At 40.0% G+C, this 21117-nt stretch overlaps 1 protein-coding gene across 3 annotated transcripts in view; it reads left to right on the top strand.

Annotated features, from left to right (window-relative positions):
- Nucleotides 1-7675: 7675 nt before the first annotated feature.
- The window catches only part of DECR1 (2,4-dienoyl-CoA reductase 1), a 67072-nt gene continuing 53630 nt past the window's right edge, over nucleotides 7676-21117 (top strand). For all 3 annotated transcript variants that reach the window (XM_034966329.3, XM_034966328.3, XM_003821143.5), the window contains exon 1: nucleotides 7676-10329. In XM_034966329.3, coding sequence (XP_034822220.1) covers nucleotides 10261-10329 — 69 coding nt within the window. In that variant the 5' untranslated portion in view covers nucleotides 7676-10260. The remainder of the gene's footprint in view (nucleotides 10330-21117) is intronic.

A 21117-nucleotide genomic window follows, 5' to 3' on the forward strand; every position in this document is an offset into this window, starting at 1 on the left:
ATATGCATTTGTCTTGGGGTGGGTGGGGTGGGGGGACGGGATGATTTCTAGTCTCCTCTTGTCCCATACTTGTGAAGATAACGTGTTAATTTACATCATCGGATGAGGGAGGTCCCCTTTGGAGATACGTGGCCATCTGTCAGTTTAAGACAAAAGGAAAGGTAGTTTTGGTTTTTAAAAATATTTTTTCATGACTCAGTTTCTGAGCTTAACTTTTCCCTTTTGGCATAGTGATTTTATTTTCCTTCCACAAGACACTATATTATATATGGTAGTTGTTAAGCAAATGTGACTTTCCTTTTCTTCCTTTATAGTTCCATGAGGGAGGGGCTGGTGTCTAAGACATGTCTGTGTTCCTACTGTCTAAATCACTTTTGTTTCTCATATTTACCATAGTGATGAACACATGGAAGATGCATAACTCTTTGTTAAACTTAACTACTCATTGAACCTCTTTCCAACTTTTACTTAGATTGCAACTGTGAAGGTCGGTGGGGTGTGGAGTGTGGGTGAATGAGAAGCATGTGGAGATCAAGTGTTGATTCAAGGTGTATCTTTATTATTCTGAATATGTCTGATAGTAAGGAGCAATGAGTTCTATTTTTGTGTCTCAATGCTCATTCTACTTTACTATAATGATTTTGCTATAATAATTATATATTTTACTAGAATAAATAATTTAACTTCTATGTGTCTTGTTTCTTCTTTATATGGGGATATAACAATATATGTATGATTAATCTGTGCATAAGCAGTAGAATTAATGGAAACATCAATGGATTACTTGAATCATATTGGCTGTTTAATCATAGTTTTTTTTTTTTAATTGAAAGATAAAAGAATATAAGACTCCAAATTGCAGAGTATAAGATTTGGCTTTACTGAATGAGAACAGATAAGTCTATGTAATGGGATCATGGGCAAGCCTCCCTTGCAGAAGTCATTCAAGAAGCGAATTAACAATTACAAAGCACTTTGAAACTCTGAAGCTTAATATTTACCTAAAATGTGTAAATTAGATGAAATATTCAAACACCAGAGATACATAAGAGCTAATATTATATATAATATGTTATATATATTTAAGCTATTTTATTTTAACAGCATTTCACAATGAACTCCTTAGTACCACACCAGGTTACCTATAGCAATTCTGCCAAATCTAGTTTATTTGCAAAATCACAGATTTTTAGACCTACAAGTGATATTATAGTTCTATACTGATCTCATTTATGCAAACACCCTAGTTTTATGGATGAGGAAAATAAAGCTGATAAAAGTTAATTTGTCCAGTAACAGAAAGCCAATTTGTCACAGAGTTGTGACAAGAACAGTATCATCAGCTGGTTTGCTTCTCAGTGCAGCTCTCTTTCAATCCCTTCAGCTCCCAAATGGAATGGACTTAGTTCCTGGAGCACAGCACAACTCTTGAGCAATTCCTGTGATGTGCAATCTGGGGAGTGAAGGCAGGATAAAAAACCAGAGAGGCCTAGCACAGTGGCTGACATTTGTAATCCCAGCTACTCTGGAGGCTGAGGCAGGAGGATTGCTTGAGCCCAGGAGTTTAAGGCCAGCCTGAGCATCATAGTGAGAGCCCATCTCTAGAAAAAAAAAAAAAAAAGCAAAAATCCAGAGGGAGGGACATTATTAACTGTAGCTCCCTTTTCCCCGACTCAGACTTGCCCTTTAAGGACGTCAGCAATCACATGTCTGGCACCTTCCACCAGAAGTAAGCATGACTCTCCCTTTCAGGTGGGCCTTACTGATATTCTTCAGTAGTGGGTCAGATATCAGTCAAAGAGTGTCTCAGTCTATTTATTCTATTTCCAAAATAATGTGGAGCAACCCTCTGTCCATTTCTGAAAGGTGTGGGTCTTCCTCACCACAGCAGCACAGGCTGGTGTAACAACATGGCTTTGGGGCTGGGTGCCAAGGGGTTTGCTTGCAGCTTACTGCTGTTGGGGATGTCCAGTTAAAAACAAAATCTCCTGCCACCCCAGTAGACCCACAAGCAATTGACTAGAGATTGTGAAGACAAAAATAAATCTCACACTTTATATAGGCAAGCAGATACAACCATTTCATACGTGTTCTTAAGAGGAACAATAATTAGTCCTCAAGTAAGAGGACTTGACAGCACCCTTTGTCACACCTTGTTCATACCAAATTCACTTGATAATTAGGGTTATCACCCTTATTAACTAATTGGGTTGATTTAAAGGAAAAATTAACTTATTTTATCTTTATGACTGGGGGTAGGTTTCAACTTGAAGCCAGGTAAACAGCTTAAGTTAGGCTCCTACTCTCCCACAGAAATAGGAGATAGGATAGGGCCACTATCTTCTTTGATTATTACTTTGCAAAGGAGTGGCTGTAGGGTCCTTAGACACTGCTGCATTGTAAGGCTGGCAAGAGGCTTACTTAGCCTTAAAAAAAAAAAAAAAGATTTGCATACATTTCAAAGAGACAACGAAAGAATTTGCAATGACAAGATTTATAAAGCAAATGCTTTAAGCAAAGGGAGGAAGGGAAACCTCTTCCTTTATTTTCAACAGGAAGAATTAAGCCTCTTATTCCTAATTTGTGTTTGCCCTTACATTCCCAAGCTGGCTAAGCCTGATCACCCTCTTCAACCTGTTTTCCTGGGGCAGAAGCTGTGAACCTTAATTTCATTCAAACACAACTCTGTATTTTGGATACTGTGTGTCTTTTTTTTTTTTTTAGACTCTAACAAAAATATTAAACTGCACTGGCCAGGCCAGGTGGCTCATGCCTGTAATCCCAGCATTTTGGGAGGCCGAGGCGGGTGGATCACCTGGATCGCCTGGATCACCTGAGGTCAGGAGTTCCAGACTAGCCTGGCCAACATGGTGAAATCTTGTCTCTACTAAAAATACAAAAATTAGCTGGGCTTGGTGGTAGGTACCTGTAAGCCCAGCTACTTGGGAGGCTGAGGCAGGAGAATTGCTTGAACTCGGGAGGCGCAGTTTGCAGTGAGCCAAGATCATGCCACTGCACTCCAGCCAGGGCAACAAGAGCAAAACTCCGTCTAATATATATATATAACATTTATATATAATAATAATTTATAATAACATAATATATAATAACATAATATATATTATTATATATTAATAATATATAATGTATTATTAATATATAATATATTATTTATATATAATATATAATATATTATTAATATATAATTATACATAATATATATTATATATATTATTAATATATAATATATAATATATTAATAATATATATAATATATATAATATATATTATTATATAATATATTAATATATATTATATATATTATACTTAAAATAAAATATACTACCTTAAGGAAGAAAAAGAAAAACTTACAAAAGGCCTTGCCGAAAGCATTGGTGTCTAGAAATTATGCTTAGTGCAATTATATATATATAACATATATTATATATGATATCATATATGATACATTATATATTATATATGTATCATATATGATACATTATATGTTATATATGATATATTATATATAATATGTATTATTAATATATTATATACCATATATTATATTATAATTATTATATATTATATTTAATGTATATATTTAATATAATAAAATATATTATATTTAATATAAATATATTATATTTAACATAATATATATTATATAATAATATATTTAATATAATATATATTACATGTTATATATAATATAAATAATATATATTATATACAACATGTAATATATATTATATAATATATAATACGTTATATATATAATTGCACTAAGCATAATTTCTTGACACCAATGCTTTTGGCAAGGCCTTTTGTAGGTTTTTCTTTTTCTCCCTTAAGGTAGTTTATTTCATGCGTAATAATCCTGTTGAATTTGCTTAGTAGTTATAGCTTGTGATTCTGTGAGAAAAGAAAAATCATTACATAGTAGTATCAGGGATTCTATGCTAATTCTGGGCTAATTACTGGCCATTCTCCATGTGCATGATGATAGTGAGCGTTTGCTGGCTGTTTTGTATGTGTCATGTTCTGTTCTAAGTGCTTTAAATATATTATCTCATTTAAATCTGAGTAGAAGCTTGTGAAGTTGGCACCCTTACTATTGTATCTGCATCTCACAGATAAGGGAATCAAATGAGAAAGTTTGTAACTGGCTAAACATTATACATCTAGTGAGACATGTAGCTTGGCTTAAACCCCAGCAGTCTGACTCCTGAGGTTCTACCCCACTAGCACAGAGTAAAATACAGTGGCTGAAAACAGGGGCCCTATAGCGCGACAAGGCTGGGTTCAGATTCCATCACCGTTGTTTACTAGCTGGACAGTTTGCCTACCTGTGTTGTGCCTCAGTTTCCCAAATGCTAATAATATAAGCCTTATAAGTGCTTGTGACGATTAGTGAAATGTGTACACAGACTGTGTGCAGAATCTGACACACAGAAAAAGTGGGGAAACACTAGCTTTCATGAAAAATAGATCCTCAGACACTGAAGTCAGGCTCCATGGCTCCCCCTCATGGAAATAGTGTAACTTACTGCATTTCGAACGGCCTCTTGGTTTTATGCCCCTCATCTGTTCCTTAGTAGTGCCTATGACTGCTGCACATTCTCCTCTAAATTACTTTTGTAATAACCTCATTAGAAAATGGTAACAGTCTCAGTACCTCATTCAACAAAGTGTTTGATGGCTCACCATGCACCATACATTGTGCTAGATATGAGGAATAGAAGGATGGTAAATTTAAAAAGGTAGGCACCCCGCCCCACAGCTGCTAATATATAAGAGAAAGACGCAATTGCAATTGTAACAAGAGCCCCCAAAAGGGAAATTCAGTGCCCTATGAAAACATACAGCTAAGGCAAGGGCTGATTTACCTGAAGCTAGTAAATTTCAGGGCCTCTTGCTTGCACAGCTCTTCCAAGGCCCCAGGGCCATTTTTTTTTTTCCAGTAAAATTCACAAAAGTAAGTTATTTTAACAAAAGGAGTTAAAATAATTCTCTTTCCATTCCTATTTCTGTCAAAATTCCTCTCATGTTGGATGATGTTGGAGTGGTCACCAGCAGTTGGGGTGTCTGCTAAACTGAATTGGGGAATTAATTTATTTCTTAGATCAGTTCAGAAATACTTGTGTGGTTTGTTGTCACTTCACTATAGAGTTAATGCTCTATACTGTCCTTTGGTGGGGCTGTCTTCCAGCAGACTGGACTATACTTTCTGCCCACCTTGTGACATTTATGTGCAGGGCCAGAGGTGGTATTGAAATGTAGAAGTGTCCAGTGGTACTCAGCTCTGGAAGTAAATGGGAATTGGAGGAGAAGAAAAGTTTGAATTGTTTAAAGTGTATGAAGCCATAAGCTAGTATCAAATTATGTAAAAGTGTTAGCAGAGGATATGGTTTCATGGATGCATAGTCAAAACAGAAGTTTGTCCCCATCATGAATATTCACAATTTAGTGTTTACTATTATGAATGCACCATGCTTTTTTAAAATATGATAATAATTGCATACAATAGAAATTTTTAGAAATTCTGTCTTGGCCAGATACAAATCTGTAGTGGTCCTATGAGTGGCAAATCTAAGTGTGTGTGAGGTATGATTTAGCACTTGAACTCCTTATTCTCTCTATTAAAAATATGCTTATAAAATCTTCAATAAAGGAAGAGGTGATCAAAGAGAATGCAGCTCCGAAATGTAGACGGAAATTACAATTAGAGGTGTGTTAGACATTTAAGTAGTTTGAAACATTACTTTATATTTGTGTGAAATTTAGGATACTGTAAATTTTTTGGAATTTGTAATTTGTTCTAATTTCTTCTTATATTGTAAGTTAATATTCATTTTTGCATCTAATTTTGTAATCTTTTTCTTAGATGGCTTCCCAAAGTTTATAAGCTTCAGGTACCACCAAACTTGGATGCTTCCCTAGTAGGAAGACCTGAATTAGTGTAGAAGTCAAGGTAACTTTTCCCGAGAAAACAAAATCAAAGCTGACCCCTGATTATGGGGTCAGAGGCAGCCATACTAGGGTGATGATGTGGAAGTGGGGAGAGGAGGCATGTGTGTGAGGGGAACAGCCATTGCTGGAGTGTAGGAGTCTGCCAGGCACTAAGGCTGAACCATCAGATAAGAAATCAGAAGAATAGCACCAAAGGGAAAAATCTGTCCTCATGATCCAATCACCTCCCACCAGGCCCCAATTCCAACATTGGGGATTACAATTCGACATGAGATTTGGGTAGGGACACAAATCCAAACCATATCACCAATGTTGCAACTTCTTCTTAGAAACAAGATGAACCCCACTTTTAGGCCTTTTGATTTCAGGAAATATTAAAAATTAAAAATAATATAACCATTTTTTCTGTTCATATTCAAGACAAGCTAGTGGTATAAATATTCAACCATATATTCAAGGATGAAGGTAATATCATTTTATTTTATTTTATTTAAATTCCATTCCTAGCCCTATCCATTCCTCCATGATTGTGGGAATTGTGGGAAATTCAACCTTAGTCATCTTTAGTGCCCTGTCTCCTTTCTTCCCTCTCGGTATCATAAGAAGGACACCAAGTCCTATACAGGCCTTTAGGGGAGGCCTCTCTGATTTTCAGTTCCTAGTGGTTATACTTTTCCTAACTGGTTTATTCCTTTGAGGTTCCAACCCTCTGCTTCTGTACCAAGCTTGGGGAATGACAGTAAAACAGAACCCAGAGTCCAGGCTGCCTAAGTGTTTTATGTAGCTATTTCCCTCTGACTAGATTGTAGAGTGTGGGTGATGTAGTTTGGATGTGTGTCCCCACCCAAATCTCATATATTGAAATGTAATGCCTGGTGTTGGAGGTGGAGCCTGGTAGAATGTGATTAGATCATGGGGGCAGGTTTCTCATGAATGGTTTAACACTATTCCACTTGGTACTATCTTCACCATAGTGAGGGAATTCTCCTGAGATCTAGTCATTTAAAAGTGTGCCCCTTTGCCTTCCATGAGTGGAAGCTTCCTGAGGCCTCCCCAGAAGCAGATGCCACCATGCTGGTACCACCATGGTACTGCCTGCAGAACCATGAGCAAATTAAACCTCTTTTCTTATAAATTACTCAGTCTTTGATATTTCTTTATAGGAATGCAAGAATGGACTAATACAGGGGGTCTACCTAAAACTTTTGCAAACTTCTTTTTCATGTCTAATGTATGGTTGTGGTAGACAGAATTCTAAGATGGTCCCATGAGTCCCAGTCCCTGGAATTCATGCTCTGTATAATTCCCTTCCCTTAAGTATGGACAGGAACTGTGACTCACTTCTAGTTAACAGTATATGGCAAAGGTGAAAGAATTGTGCAGATGCAACTAAGATCCTGTGAAAGAAAAACAGAATATAGGGACTGTGAACTCACTATGCCATAAGGAAAGTTAAGCTTGGAAACTCAGTCACCAATACTGTCTTTTTTGTTGTCGTTGTCCCCAAACTGATAGCTGTAATTTCATAATCCCAAGACATAGCATCATTTCCTCTATTCCCTCTTTTCACATGTTTACTTTATCTTATGTAAAATGTAGATTTACTGAGGCTAATCAGAGCCTCAAAAGAATGGAACCATCTGCCTCAGTGTCTACCCTCTCTTCCTTTTTTTTTTTCTCCTGCTTGCTCTTTCTTTTTTAAATAAAGAATTTCCCAAAACCCCCTTTGGAAAAAGCATAGGTTACAGATGCTCTTGTGAGTTGCATTTTTTTCCCAGACGTGTTCTCAACCTTGGCTAAATGATCGCTAACCCACAGAGATCTGCCTCAGTCACTTTTTGGTTTGCAGTCCCAAGTCAGTTGATTTTAGTTAATCAAAAAGGGGTTAAGACTATTTTCAGTGGGCCTCACTTAATCTGGTGATTGTCCTTAAAAGATGGGCTGGGGCCTCCCTGAGGTACAGAATTGTCCTTGCTGGCTTGATGTAGTAAGCAGTCTGCTGAGGAAGCCCACATGGGAAGGGATGGAGGTGACTTCTAGAAGCTGAAGGCAACTCCAGCCAACATCCAGCAAAAATGTGGGGCTGTCAGTTATATGGTTATGAGGAAAATAATTCTGCAAACAATCTGGATGAGCTTGGGATCAGATCTTCTCCAGCTGAGCCTCCAGATAAAAACAGCCTAGTTGACACCTTGATTGCAGTCTTCTGAGACCCAGAGCCAAGGATCCAGCTAAGCTGTGCCTAGACTCCTAACTCCTGGGAACTGTGAGATAATAAATGATTAATTGTTTTAAGTTACTTATTGTGTTACTCCATTCTCACAATGCTATAAAGAAATACCTCATACTGAGTAATTTATAAAGAAACGAAGTTTAATTGACTCACAGTTCTGCAGGCTATATAGGAAGCATGACTTGAGAGGCCTCAGGAAACTTACAATCATGGTGGAAGATGAAGGGGAAGCAGGCTGTCTTACACAGCTGGAGCAGGAGGAAGAGAGGGTGGGAGGTGCCACACACTTTTAAACAACCAGATCTCCTGAGAACTCTATCAGGAGAATAGCACCAAAGGAAGAAATCTGTCCCCATGGTCCAATCACCTCCTACCAGGCCCCAATTCCAACACTGGAGATTACAATTCAACATGAGATTTGGGTAGGGACACAAATCCAAACCGTATCACTAATGTTGCAACTTCTTTTTAGAAACAAGATGAATCCCACTTACAATTTGGTTTGGAAGTCAAGAATAACAGCGCCATACATATATCAAGAGCTTAGGAAAAGTTTTATTATTGATATATTCTCAAGGTTTTTTTGGGAGGACAGAAAATGCCTCCTAAGCTGGTCTAAAAGTTATTTAAGAGGGCAAGTGTTCTGGGCTGAATTGTGTACTTCCCTCTTCTCCCAGCCAAATATATACATTGAACTCTTAACCCCCAGTATGTCAGAATGTGGCTATATTTGGAGATAGAGTCTTTAGGGAGGTAATTCCAGTTAAATTAGGTCATTGAGGGTGGGCCTTAATCCAACACGACTGGTGTCCTCATAAGAAGAAGCAATTTAGATATGGAAAGGTACACAGGAGGATCATGTAAAGACACAGGGAGAAGATGGTCCCACAGTGGCTCCACAAGAAACCAACTCTGCTGACTTGTGGCCTCCAGAATTGTGAGAAAACAAATTTCCATTTAAGCCACCCAATCTGTGGTAGTTTTGTTCCCGGACCAAACTGAGGGTCAGGCTGCTATTTCTTGCTGCCAATAATGAGATGTCGATGAACTGGGGATGAAGAAAGTTTTTATTTCTGTAACCAGTTACAGGCAGAAGGCCTGGAAATTATCACCAGACCAACTCAAAATTACAAAGTTTTTCAGAGTTTATATACCTTATAAGCTATATGTCTAAATGTAAGTGTACATTCATCTGAAGATAGAAATGTTTCTTTATCAGCATTTGGAACATGCCAGGCAAATAGTAAACACTCAATATCATCTACCATCAGCCTCAGCCTGGGGCCTCACACCCATCTTCTTTTATCTAAAATTCTGAATTAGCTATGAATATTCTCATTTTACGAATGAGGAAAGAAATGTGATCTGAGCTAATGCCTTGTGTCAACAGGTATATTACACTAAGATGGAGAATGATATACTGAAGCTGCGTTTGCCTTTAACGTGTGTATAACTTCGAGAAAAAAGCCAAGGCTGGGCGGTCGCAGTCACGCTGCATCCGGCGACAGGGGGCGGTGTGTCCTGCGAAAAGTCAAAACGCCGGAAGCTGCCCTTAGTGTTTTTCAGCCTCTTGGTCTTAGGGAAAGTGAGGCCGTGTTTTACATCCAACATATTATTATTCTGATAATATGTGACTTGGCGCCACGCGCACTCTGCACTTAAACACGCACTTAAGGGATAAACATATACGACTGAAAAAGAGTTTCGCCCTTGGTAGGCAGTGTATGGGGCGCGCAGCTGCAATCTGCAAACCCTTGCAGGGCGAGGGGTTTCGTCCACCCGCTCAAGTACGCAAAGAACCTCCATTCTCTGCCATACAAAGCACTCCTGGCCCAGAGAGCAGGAAAGAGCATCAGCTAGGCCCAGCTAGGCGGCGCCCTCGGCCGGACCCTGAAGGTCAGGGCCGCTGGGCGTCCATGCCGCCTGGGTCCCAGTCCCCGTCCCATCCCCCGGCGGCCTAGGCAGCGTTTCCAGCCCCGAGAACTTTGTTCTTTTTGTCCCGCCCCCTGCGCCCAACCGCCTGCGCCGCCTTCCGGCCCGAGTTCTGGAGACTCAACATGAAGCTACCGGCCAGGGTTTTCTTTACTCTGGGGTCCCGGCTGCCCTGTGGCCTCGCTCCTCGGCGGGTAAGGCGGCCGGGGGCGCGGGGAGCGAGGACAGGGCGTCCCGACGCGCAAAGAGAGAGGACAGGGCGTCACGGGGGCTCGGGGAGCGAGGACAAGGCATCCTGGGGCGCAAAGAGAGAGGACAGGGCGTCCCGGGGGTTCGGGGAGCGAGGACAGGGCATCCCGAGGCGCAGAGAGAGGACAGGGCGTCCCGGGGGCTCGGGGAGCGAGGACAGGGTGTCCCGGGGCTCAAAGAGAGAGGACAGGGCGTTCTGGAGCGCTAAGAGAGCACAGAGCAACCCGGGGAGCGAGAGAGAGGACAGGACGTCTCGGGGCGCAAGAGAAAGGGCAGGAAGTCTTGGGGCACAAAGAGAGGACCCGGCGTCCCTGGGGCTCAGGGAGCTAGGACAGGGCGTTTTGGGGCGCAGAGAGAGAGGACGACCAGGTCCCGGAGCGAAGGGCAACGCCGGGAGTGAGCACCGGGGCCCGGGTCGTATTCCACTGTCAGATGAAGCCCTGATGTGTGTAGGGGAATAGGGAAGAGACGTGATTTTCGAAGTTTTCACAGTTCTGCAAGTTTCCAACTTGTGTGTAAATAGGTAGAAAGAGGTAGGGAAGGATACGGCGCCCGTCCACCCCTTAAGGAGTGAGAGGGGATCAGGCCGAGCGAGCACTGACCTTTGACGTCCTTTGTTGTGAGGAAAGTCCATCTATGTGTTAGTTATGGAATTAAACACTAACACAAACAACTTATCATAAAAATGAAACAAAAACAAAACCCCAGCTGTTTATAGACTCCCCTTCCCAGATGTATAGCTGGGAGAGGTCCGTCTCACACTGGCTTCCCCCTCTCTCTGGCCCACACTCCTGTCACCATCTCCATTGCACCCATAGTGGAAATAGCTAGGAAGTGAAAACAGCTAGGAAGAAGAGAAACAAAAACAAAAAGAAGCAATAATATCCAAGACAAGCCCTCCCAACATCTAAATTACAAAATTGTTATAAGTAAACTAAAAAGCACATTTTCTTTAGCCAGGTAGAAAAATTAATATGTCAACTGTGAAAAAACTTGTTTTGATTTGATAGAATAGACAGCCATGGTGTTGTTTTTCAAAAAATATGGGCAGCAGTAGTTCCAAATAGGAATACAAAGAATTTGTATGGTGGTTCCCTCAAGTAAGGTATCTTTCTTTTAAAAAGTGAGATTTGTTCAGGGTTAGGGTTTTGCTGATTTTTTTTCTCTCCCTGTGAAAACTGGATTATAGATCATTATAAAGGAAGCCCATATTTTCTGATACTTTTCAGAGACATTTCTCATTTGAAATCTACAACAGCTCTGTGATGTCTTCAGAGATTTCATTTTTTAACACACATCATTAGGATTGTAGCAATAAGGTCATACAGACCTTATCCGAGCTCTTCTGACACCATTAGACAATACAGTTTGAGAAGGAGAAAATGAACTCATTTAAAAATTAATTGTAATCTGACAATTTTGAAATTCCTTTGCTGAAGAAAAATATGGAAGTTTTGAGGTTCGGGGTTGGGAGGCAAGAGAGGTACCTGTTAGTGTGGTTTGTCCCCTTCCTAGCACATGTAGCCTCAAGTTTGAATTCCTGGGAGAAGAAAAGTCTTTACATCTGTGATGTGGGAGGTTGTTCCAGGGAACATCATGTTTTTGTGGGCAAATACAAGTTGTTATAATTAAAACCCCTAATTTGAATATTTTTGTTACCAAGAACCAAGGCAAATGTTTAATTTGTTATAAAACCTGTTTGTGAAGTGCTGTGTTAAATTGTGCTGCTGGCTAATAGGCCTCATTTCAATTTAATAAATATTTATTGAGGACTGGCTTTATGTCTGGCCCTGTGCTATGCCCTGAGACTCAAAATTTAAAAAATACGAGCCCTGCTCTCAACTGCTCTCAAGTTGCTCTCAGTTCTATTGAGGAAAACATTCAGTCATTCAGTTGTTTATGAGGAAACACTAATTAATTAATTACCTATTAAGTATTGGGCATTCTTTGGCAATTTGTGGTTGAAAGACATTCCTGCCTTCAATGTACTATAGTCTCATATATGTTTTTTAAGCCACAAATAATAACCAATGAGTAGGCCTTGAAATCAATTTAGTGGAGCAAAACAGCACTTTGGGAGGCTGAGGCAGGTGGATCATTAGATCAAGAGATCAAGACTATCCTGGCCAACATGGTGAAACCCTGTCTCTAGTAAAAATACAAAAATTACTGGGTGTGGTTTCACACGCCTGTAGTCCCAGCTACTTGGGAGGCTGAGGCAGGAGAATCGCTTTAACCTGGGAGGCGGAGGTTGCAGTGAGCCGAGGTCGCGCCACTGTAGTCCAACCTGGCGATAGAGTGAGTGAGACTCCATCTCAAAAAAAAAAAAAAAAAATGGAATAGAATAGGATATATCTAAATTCATCTCATGTAGTAAGGTTGTTCATTTTGTGAAACTTAAAAAAAAAATTTACCATTCTTCCTTTTTTGATTCATTCTTTGATTACTATCATGCACACTGCCATGTTTCTTTTCCTTTTGTTTTTATCAAGAGTAATAACTATCCAACCTGATCAACATGGTGAAACCCTGTCTCTACTGAAAATATAAAAATTAGCCGGGCGTGGTGGCGCGCGCCTGTAATCCCAGCTACTCAGGAGGCTGAGGCAGGAGCTACTCAGGAGGCTGACGCAGGAGAATCACTTGAACCTGGGAGGCAGAGGTTGCAGTGAGCCAAGATCACGCCATTGCACTCCAGCCTGGGCAACAAAGTGAGACTCCATCTCAAAAAGAAAAAAAAAAAAGAATAGTAACTATCAAGAGTAAAATCACTATTTTTAGAAAAATGATTCCTGGCCAATATTCAGCAATACAGTTAACAAAGTAAGATATGACCTCAAACTGGCCACCTAGAATTAACTTGGGTTAGCATTTGGTGCATATCATTCCAGGCATCTGTTCTGGTAAAAGGATGGATAGGCATAATTTTACTTGGATGTCACATTTTCCCTTAGTCAACATTGTTTCATTGTTTTCTCACGATGAATATTGTCTTGGAGCAGTATAAAACCAACTAGATGTGTTTTCTTTATTTTTTTTAAATCTGGAAGCCTAAGTATTTCTTTATTCAGTGTAAAATTCTGGAATATAAGCTCTATGCAGGCAAAGATTTTCAACTGTTTTGTCCACTGTTTATACCTAGAACAGTGCTTAGCATAGAGTAAACATGTAACAAATATCTGTTACATGAATGAACATGTGTACTGTGTTGCTATGAACATGTATATGTTGCTATATAAATCACATTTCTTGCTATGGTTCACAGTCAGAAAAATCTGAAAAATGATAGTCTAGTGAGTCACCAGCAGACATCAATAGACTGTGAAGATGCAGATGTGTATTATAATGCATATATGACCCAAACTGTGCATACCTAGAGGAGGCAAGGAAAGCTTCATGGAGGAGGTGGCCCCAGGAGCCTGCTGTTAAACCAGGAGTTGGAATTTGTGTGGTCCCAATGGCAATATAGACCTAAGGAATAGCATGTATCAAGAAGTGAAAGAGTGGCTTATTTATAACAATTCAAGTGGTTTGTTTGGTATTGTGGAGTTGGTGAAGTATGGGAACAGAGAGAAGCGTGTGGAGATGAGATCAGTCAGGTTGCTGGGGGACAGGGTATGGTGGGCTTTTCTTATTTATGTAGAAAATTGAGCATTTACTATTTGCTAGGCACCTTACTAGGGATATGAAGGTGAGAAGAAGAGCTGATTCCTGCTGTCAAGAAGCATAGAGTCCAATGGCATTATGGTATGATGTGCCGCATGTTAGGTTGGGTGTTCTTGCTTTTGGATGGGATCCCAAATAAATAGCATCCGTTTTTTCCAGTCTGAAAAATGAGTAAAGATGGAAGCCAAAGTATCACTTTTATTGTGGTTTGTGAGAGGAAGCTGGGCCTATCAGCTGGATCTCCCGAAGTAGGCGGATTTAGATAACTCTGGAGGAGGGCAGAACATTGCCCTCTGAAGGCAGCTGGCTCCCAAAAGGAAGAAGACCAAGGAGAACTGTTCATACCCAACGATCCTGTCAAAATTTACCAGTCATATCAACTGTCTCTGCACAGACAGATTGTACCTCAGTCTGTGTTGCTATAAAGGAATACCTGAGGCTGGGTAATTTATAAAGAAAAGAGTTTGTTTGACTCATGATTCTGATGCCTGGACAAGTTCAAGACTGGGCATCTGCATCTGGTGACGGCCTAAGGCTGCTTGCACTTGTGGCAGAAGGTGAAGGGGAGCTGGAGTTTGCAGAGATGGAAGTGAGGGGGTGTTGGGAGGTGCCGGCAAGAGAGGAAGTGAGAGGGTGTTGGGAGGTGCCAGGTTCTTTCACAACCTGCTTTAGTGGGAACTAATAGAGTGCAAACTCACTTGCCACTGCCAGGATGAAGATGGTACTACGACATTCATGATGGATCTGCCACCATAACCCAGGCACCTCCCATTAGACCCCACCTCCAACATTGGGGATCACATTTCAACATGAGTTTTCAAGGGACAAACATCCAAACATCCTTAGCAGGTTGACTAAGGGGACAGAAAGAAGCCTGGAGTTGTACTACCTGAACTTCTCACAGTAGGGAGATGTCAGGACTGGGGAAGAAGCATCTCCTGCTCATGGGGGAGGTATGTCCAGTTTTATGAGAGTGTTGTTGTTTGGTATATATCAAAGCTGAGACCTGAAAGATGAGTAGGAGTTAGCCAAAGGGAGAGATGTAAGAATGTTTTAAACAGGAGAGTAGTCTATGTGAAGGCCCAGCATAGAGGTTATCAACAGAGAGTGGAGAGGCAGGAGGTGAGAGACAGCTTAGTGAGCAGCCTGTTGGCTGCGTTAAAGAGTTAGAACTTTGTTCTGAGGGGCGGGAGTGGAGACAAATGGCTAAACCCTGAGTAATCCTCTCATCTGTTGAGAGGTGATGGTGGCCTCAACGAGGGCATGCATTGGGTTTGGAGACACTCAAAGTCAAGTGATATTTAGGAGGTAAAATCAGAGGCCTTGGTGATTGGTTGGTGGTGAGGATGAGAGATGGGGCTATGCTCAGTGGTGACATGTTGCCATCAAAATTGTGAGCAGAAATACGATATCATCAGGTAAGACTGGAAGTAGGGAGACCAAACATCCAAACACCAGTGATGAGGGTCTGAACTGAGGATAGCATTAGAGCTATTGGGGACTAAAATGAACTGGGCTTGGTTTGAATGTATGGGGTAAGATGAAGCCCAGATTTCTGTCTTTGGCCCCTGAGCTAAGGACAGTGCCACTCTCTTGAGTGAGGACATTAAGTGGGAGCTGGAGGGAGAAGAGGAGTAAGTGACATCAGTCCTGAAATGTCAGTAGGGTCTGGGACTCCTCAAGTGGTATATAGATAAATAAGCTACAGAAGTAGAGGAGAGAATGTTAATTCTCCCTGGGAGTGTTAGGGAAAGCACCAGAGCTCTCACAGCTGGGTTTCAATGATGAATGTTGGGTGACGATAGGGAGCAATTTGTGTAAAGACAGGAAAGTAGGAAAGAGTTCATGTTTGGGGAATCCTGAGTACTTTGTTTTCCTGAGTGTAAATTTCAGGGGAGATGAGGCAGAAGAGAGGGACAGGAGCTAGGTCGTGAAGACATATGCTATGGGGAGCGAAGGAATCTGGATATTCTGCAGCTACCAGGAGCCCTTAGAAGATCTTAAGAAGAGAAGTAACATGATCCCATTAGCAGTCCTCTGAAGATCAGTTAAAAGGTGACACAGAATAGTCCCCCAATGTTTGTGAATGTTGTGAGATAGGGGTTTGAAATCAGGTGGTGGATATAGAGGGACACTGGGGAGGTAAAAGGCATGGGGCTTATAGACGGATGGGATGTATCAGGTGAAGAGGAGAGGGAGTCACCAAGGTGGGGCAGGGCAGGGCAGGTGGTGGGGGTGGGGTTAATGGATGAATCTTGGCCTTGTAGCTTAAGTATGCATTTGAAGAAATTTCAAACAAACTTCCTGCCCAAACTACAAAGCAAACTTTATATTATTACAAAAAATAATCTAGATCTCAGATATCTCCCAAAGGTCATGATAATGACATCAAAAGAGGGGGGAATTTTAAAGTTATCCAGAGTTTCTTACAGCCCATGGTAGAAAGCATGCAATAGATGTTTAGCAACTTTTAGTTTTTGCAGAAAATTCTAGGTAGAAAATGATCAGCATTCTCAGCTGTCCTGCGCTCTTCTCTTCCTAAGTTGATGTATCATTCTGAGATTGAAGTGCCAGGGTAATGATAAGTAAGTCTAGAATACAAGGTCAACTGCACTTTTATCCCTTCCAGTCTGGGAAACCCTCACACTGCATTGTAACATAAAAGCAGTGATAGAACTGTAGGCTTTCATAATTGCTGGAATGATGAAATGATGTTGCCATTTACCTTTAGCCCTAATTTATTCTTCATGCTTCAAAACCATATTTCCTACTGCAGCTTAGATATCTCTACCTGACTATTCCAGAAGCATCCCAAGTGCAGCATTTCTAATGCAGAACTCATTATCCTCAATGCTCCAACTTGGTCTTCTCATGTCAACCCAGTCATTGCAGTCAGAGCATCACTCTGCATGCAGCCACTTAAAACTAGAACTCAGTTACCTTCCACAGCTCTCACCTTACTTGCCAGGTCTGGCTGGTTGGGTTCTGGGTTCAGGCTAATTTACATGTTAAATGTGTGCGGAATGTGTTGTCTTCTCTTAATTTCTACTGCCCTCGGTATCTCTCATGTACACTTAATGACTTCTGTCTGATGAGTCTCCATTTCCTTTTTTCTGGCTCACATTTAAATCTTAATTTTTCTAGAACACAAAGGCAGTGCAGATGTAACAGGGATATTGAGGTAAAGATGAGAGAGGTAGAAAAATCTCTCTCAGTTCTTTTCAGTAAACAGGAGACCTGTTTATATGCTGTTAATGAAACAGGCAAAAATGTGATGAAATAGATCAGGAACAAAAGTCCAAGCTCATGTTGTTGGGCAAGAGGCAAGAAGAAATCATGGATCTAGTGGATATCTTAAATATCCTGACTTGATCATTACACATTCTATGCATGGAATAAAATATCACATGTACCCCATAAATAGATTAAAATGTTATGTATTAATAAAACATTAAGAAAAGGAAGAAATAATTGGACCAGGCGATATTAGGTACAGTGGTGACTCATTATGTCCTCATTTTTTGGGACCTTTGCTCTTGCAAGTAGTTTTATTTGCTAACTTCCCACCAGTTCACATGATAGCATCCTGGGCTAAGCATCACCATCTCTTGCCTGGCTTGTTATACAAGTGTCCTAATAGTTTCCCTGCTTCCAACCTTGCCCTCTACACTCCATGGCAGCCAGAACAATCCCCTTAAAACTTAAGGCAGATCATGTCCATTCTCTCCTCAAAACTTAGAAGATGTTTCCCACTTGCCTCAGAGTAAAAGCCTAAGTCTCCGTAGTGGCTGACTCAGCCTGCATGGTCCAGTCCCCTTTACCTCACTGACCTCTTCTCCTGCCCCTGTCTCCCTCCTTCCTTCTTCTCCAGCCACACTGGCTTCCTGACTGTTACCCCATCCATAAGCATGCCCCCTGCTTAGGGCCTTTGCTCCCAATCCCTTTTGCCTAAAACCCTGTGATTCATTCTTCTCCTTCACGTCTTTGCTCCAATGTCACCTTCTCAATGAGGCCTTTGCTGATGACTCTATTTAAAGTAGCAATGCTCTACCCCTATTCTCTGCCTTATTTTTTCCCCACACTACATATCAACTTTTAATATACTACATATTTAACTTAATTTCTTTATCCCTCATTCCCCCAAGGATAATCTTGCTGAGAATAGAATATTGTGTCTGTTTTTTTTTTTTTTACTGCCGTACTGCCATGCCTAGAACAGTGCCTGGGGCTTAATATATGCTCAATAAACACTTGCTTAAAATGAATAAATGAATAAACTCTATATCCATCATAATGTCATGTTTATCCCTAATACTTTTTTATGTAAGCAAATTCCCAAAACAAACTCTTTGCAAGAGCAGAGATTCTAATTTTTGGTTTAAAAAAGATTGTCATTATAGTTTTGGTTAACATGATAGGGGATCAATAAGAGATGACTCAAATCAGAGGCAGGCAGGAGTGAAGACCCTAGCTGAAAATTTCAAATTGCCTCTTAGGTCTGTGATTTCATCTCTTTTTATTTTGTTGTATTGGAGAAGCATCTGTTCAGTCTGCATCTAACTGCAGACAGATAACCACTGTAATAAAATGAGATGTACACCCTATGGCATAGAGCACCGACATTTTCAAGGACTCATGTTCACTGATACAAAATGTATCATTCCTCAAAAATGTAATTTCTGTCTTGCTCCTGGCAACTGCATAATTCAGCTTAGCCATTGGAGCTTGGAGTCCAGCTGGGCAGTTTCTTTTATATTTGTTCAGCCTTACCTTCAGGTTGCTGTGGCAACAAGATCTGTGCTCTGCAGAAGCTGAGAATATCAGTGGCCTCTGTTCAGTGCCCTGCTGTAAGTTAAGGAGCAGGCAGATGTGCTTAAGCAATCTACACAGTCATGGAGCATGAGTTAACAAGGCCTGTGGCAAGCCTTTGGTGTGGTACTCAGTTATTTTAATGTCTGCAGGGCAACTGTTGGCATTTGGGGTGAGACAGTTCCTCATTCTGCAAGGCTGTCCTTTTCTGCACTGGAACATCCAGTAGTACATCCCACCTAACTATCCCTTGTATTACCAGATACCTCCAGCTAAGGACCACATACACTGTGCTGAAGTGGCAGTGGTGTGGCCATTGGAAAGAATGCACGCATGGCCTTCTAGCAATCGGACAAAATAAATTGGGAAGTAGTTATGGAAGGCTTCCTGTATTCAGGGAGTACATAAGGTGTTTTGGGAATGCAAAGATGTATACTTTTGAAACTCATCCTTTGAAAAATATGGTTGTCCAGTGTTTACCACGCTGATATTTTAATATGGCAGTTAAGGCCCAGTCTGCAAAACTCTTATGTGAATTCCAGTTGGAGTAAATTTGATCTAAAAAATATTGATTCAACCTGAACCAACAGATACTTAGAAGCTCCAAGAAAATAGATGTGGAAATATTTCATTATTTTTATAAATATAGCTCACACTTTAGTGTTTAATATAGAGTAGTTATGCTTCAAGTAAGGTATATGTCCTTATCATGAAATTGATTCTAGGCCATTTTTTTTCTTGCTCTGTTTTCCTCTGCGCACTTCTTGTATTGTGTGCTTGCCTATATGATTCAGTTTTCTGTTAGCTATTGTTAAAGAAAAAAATTTATGAACATGTTGAACATTCAAGCAATATAAAAGGATATGCAGTGACAGTGTAATAAGGTTATTATTACTATGGTTATTACTATGAATAGGTTCTTGTGGATACTTCTGACAGTTTTTGTGCATATGTCAACATATGTATGAAGATATCCTCATTTTAAAAAACCACATGAAGGGGAGCATGTTACATGTATTTCTCTACCTTGAGTTTTACACTTAACACATAGTGTCTCACATTGTTGGTATCCAACAAATACTTATTGAATAATTAAAAAATAATACATCTATAGCAATGTTTACAGTCAGCATATACATTCCAGCTCCTTCTTTTGGTAGATGATAGATCCATATAACTGTATTTTGTAATATAGACGTGCTCTAATTCATTGGCTATGTCCCCTAAGGAAACACACATAGATTGTTTTGTAGTCTTTCTATTACAAACAATTCTTTAATGAATCTCTTTGGCTATTTTGAGTCTCTTGCATTTTCAAAACAATTTTAGGATAAGCTTGTCGACGTTCACAAAAAGCTGATTAGGATTTTGATAGGGATTTTGTTGAATCTGTATATCAATTTAGGAAGTGTTGTCCTCTTAACAAAATTAAGCTTTCCAGTCCATGAACATATAATGTCTTTTTATTTACTTAGGTCTTTAATTTCTTAATGATGTTTCATAGTTTTCAATTTATAAGTCTTGTACTTCTTTTATTAAATGTATTAGTATTCTTTTCAATATGATTATAAACGGAATTGTTTTCTTAATTTCATTTTCATCTTAATGTATATCTTTGATCATAGCTCCTTCTCCCCCTGCTTCTTTCCCAAATGAATGAGTATTTCTTTTAGATAAATTCCTGCATGTGGATTTGCTGGGTCAAAGAGTATTTGTATCTAACATTTAAAAAAATGTTGCCAGATTGGCCTCCTAAGAAGTTGCCAGAATTCTTATCAACAGATTGTAAGGGTGGCTTTAATCAACTGTTTCTTGTATTATAAATGATAAAATTTTGAACCTTACTGGTCTGGTAAGAGAAAAATTATGTCTCCTTTTGTTTAAATATGCTTATTTAGTTATAAATGTGGTCGTATATTTGTTTTTTGTTTGTGTGGAGTACCTTTCTAAGCCCTTTGCTTAGTTTTTCTATTTGCAAGTAACTCAATACTTGTATAGATTGATTTAGATTTTCTTTTCTTTTCTTTTCTTTTCTTTTTTTTTAAGAGGGAGTCTTGTTTCGTTGCCCAGGCTGGAGTGTGGTGGCACGATCTTGGCTCACTGCAACCTCCGCCATCTGGGTTCAAGAAATTCTCCTGCCTCAGCCTCTCGAATAGCTGGGACTACAGGCGCATGCCACCACGCCTGGCTAATTTTTGTATTTTTAGTAGAGATGAGGTTTCACCATGTTGGCCAGGTTGGTCTCGAACTCCTGATCT

Source organism: Pan paniscus, chromosome 7, assembly GCF_029289425.2.
Source record: "Pan paniscus chromosome 7, NHGRI_mPanPan1-v2.0_pri, whole genome shotgun sequence".
NCBI classification, from domain to species: domain Eukaryota; kingdom Metazoa; phylum Chordata; class Mammalia; order Primates; family Hominidae; genus Pan; species Pan paniscus.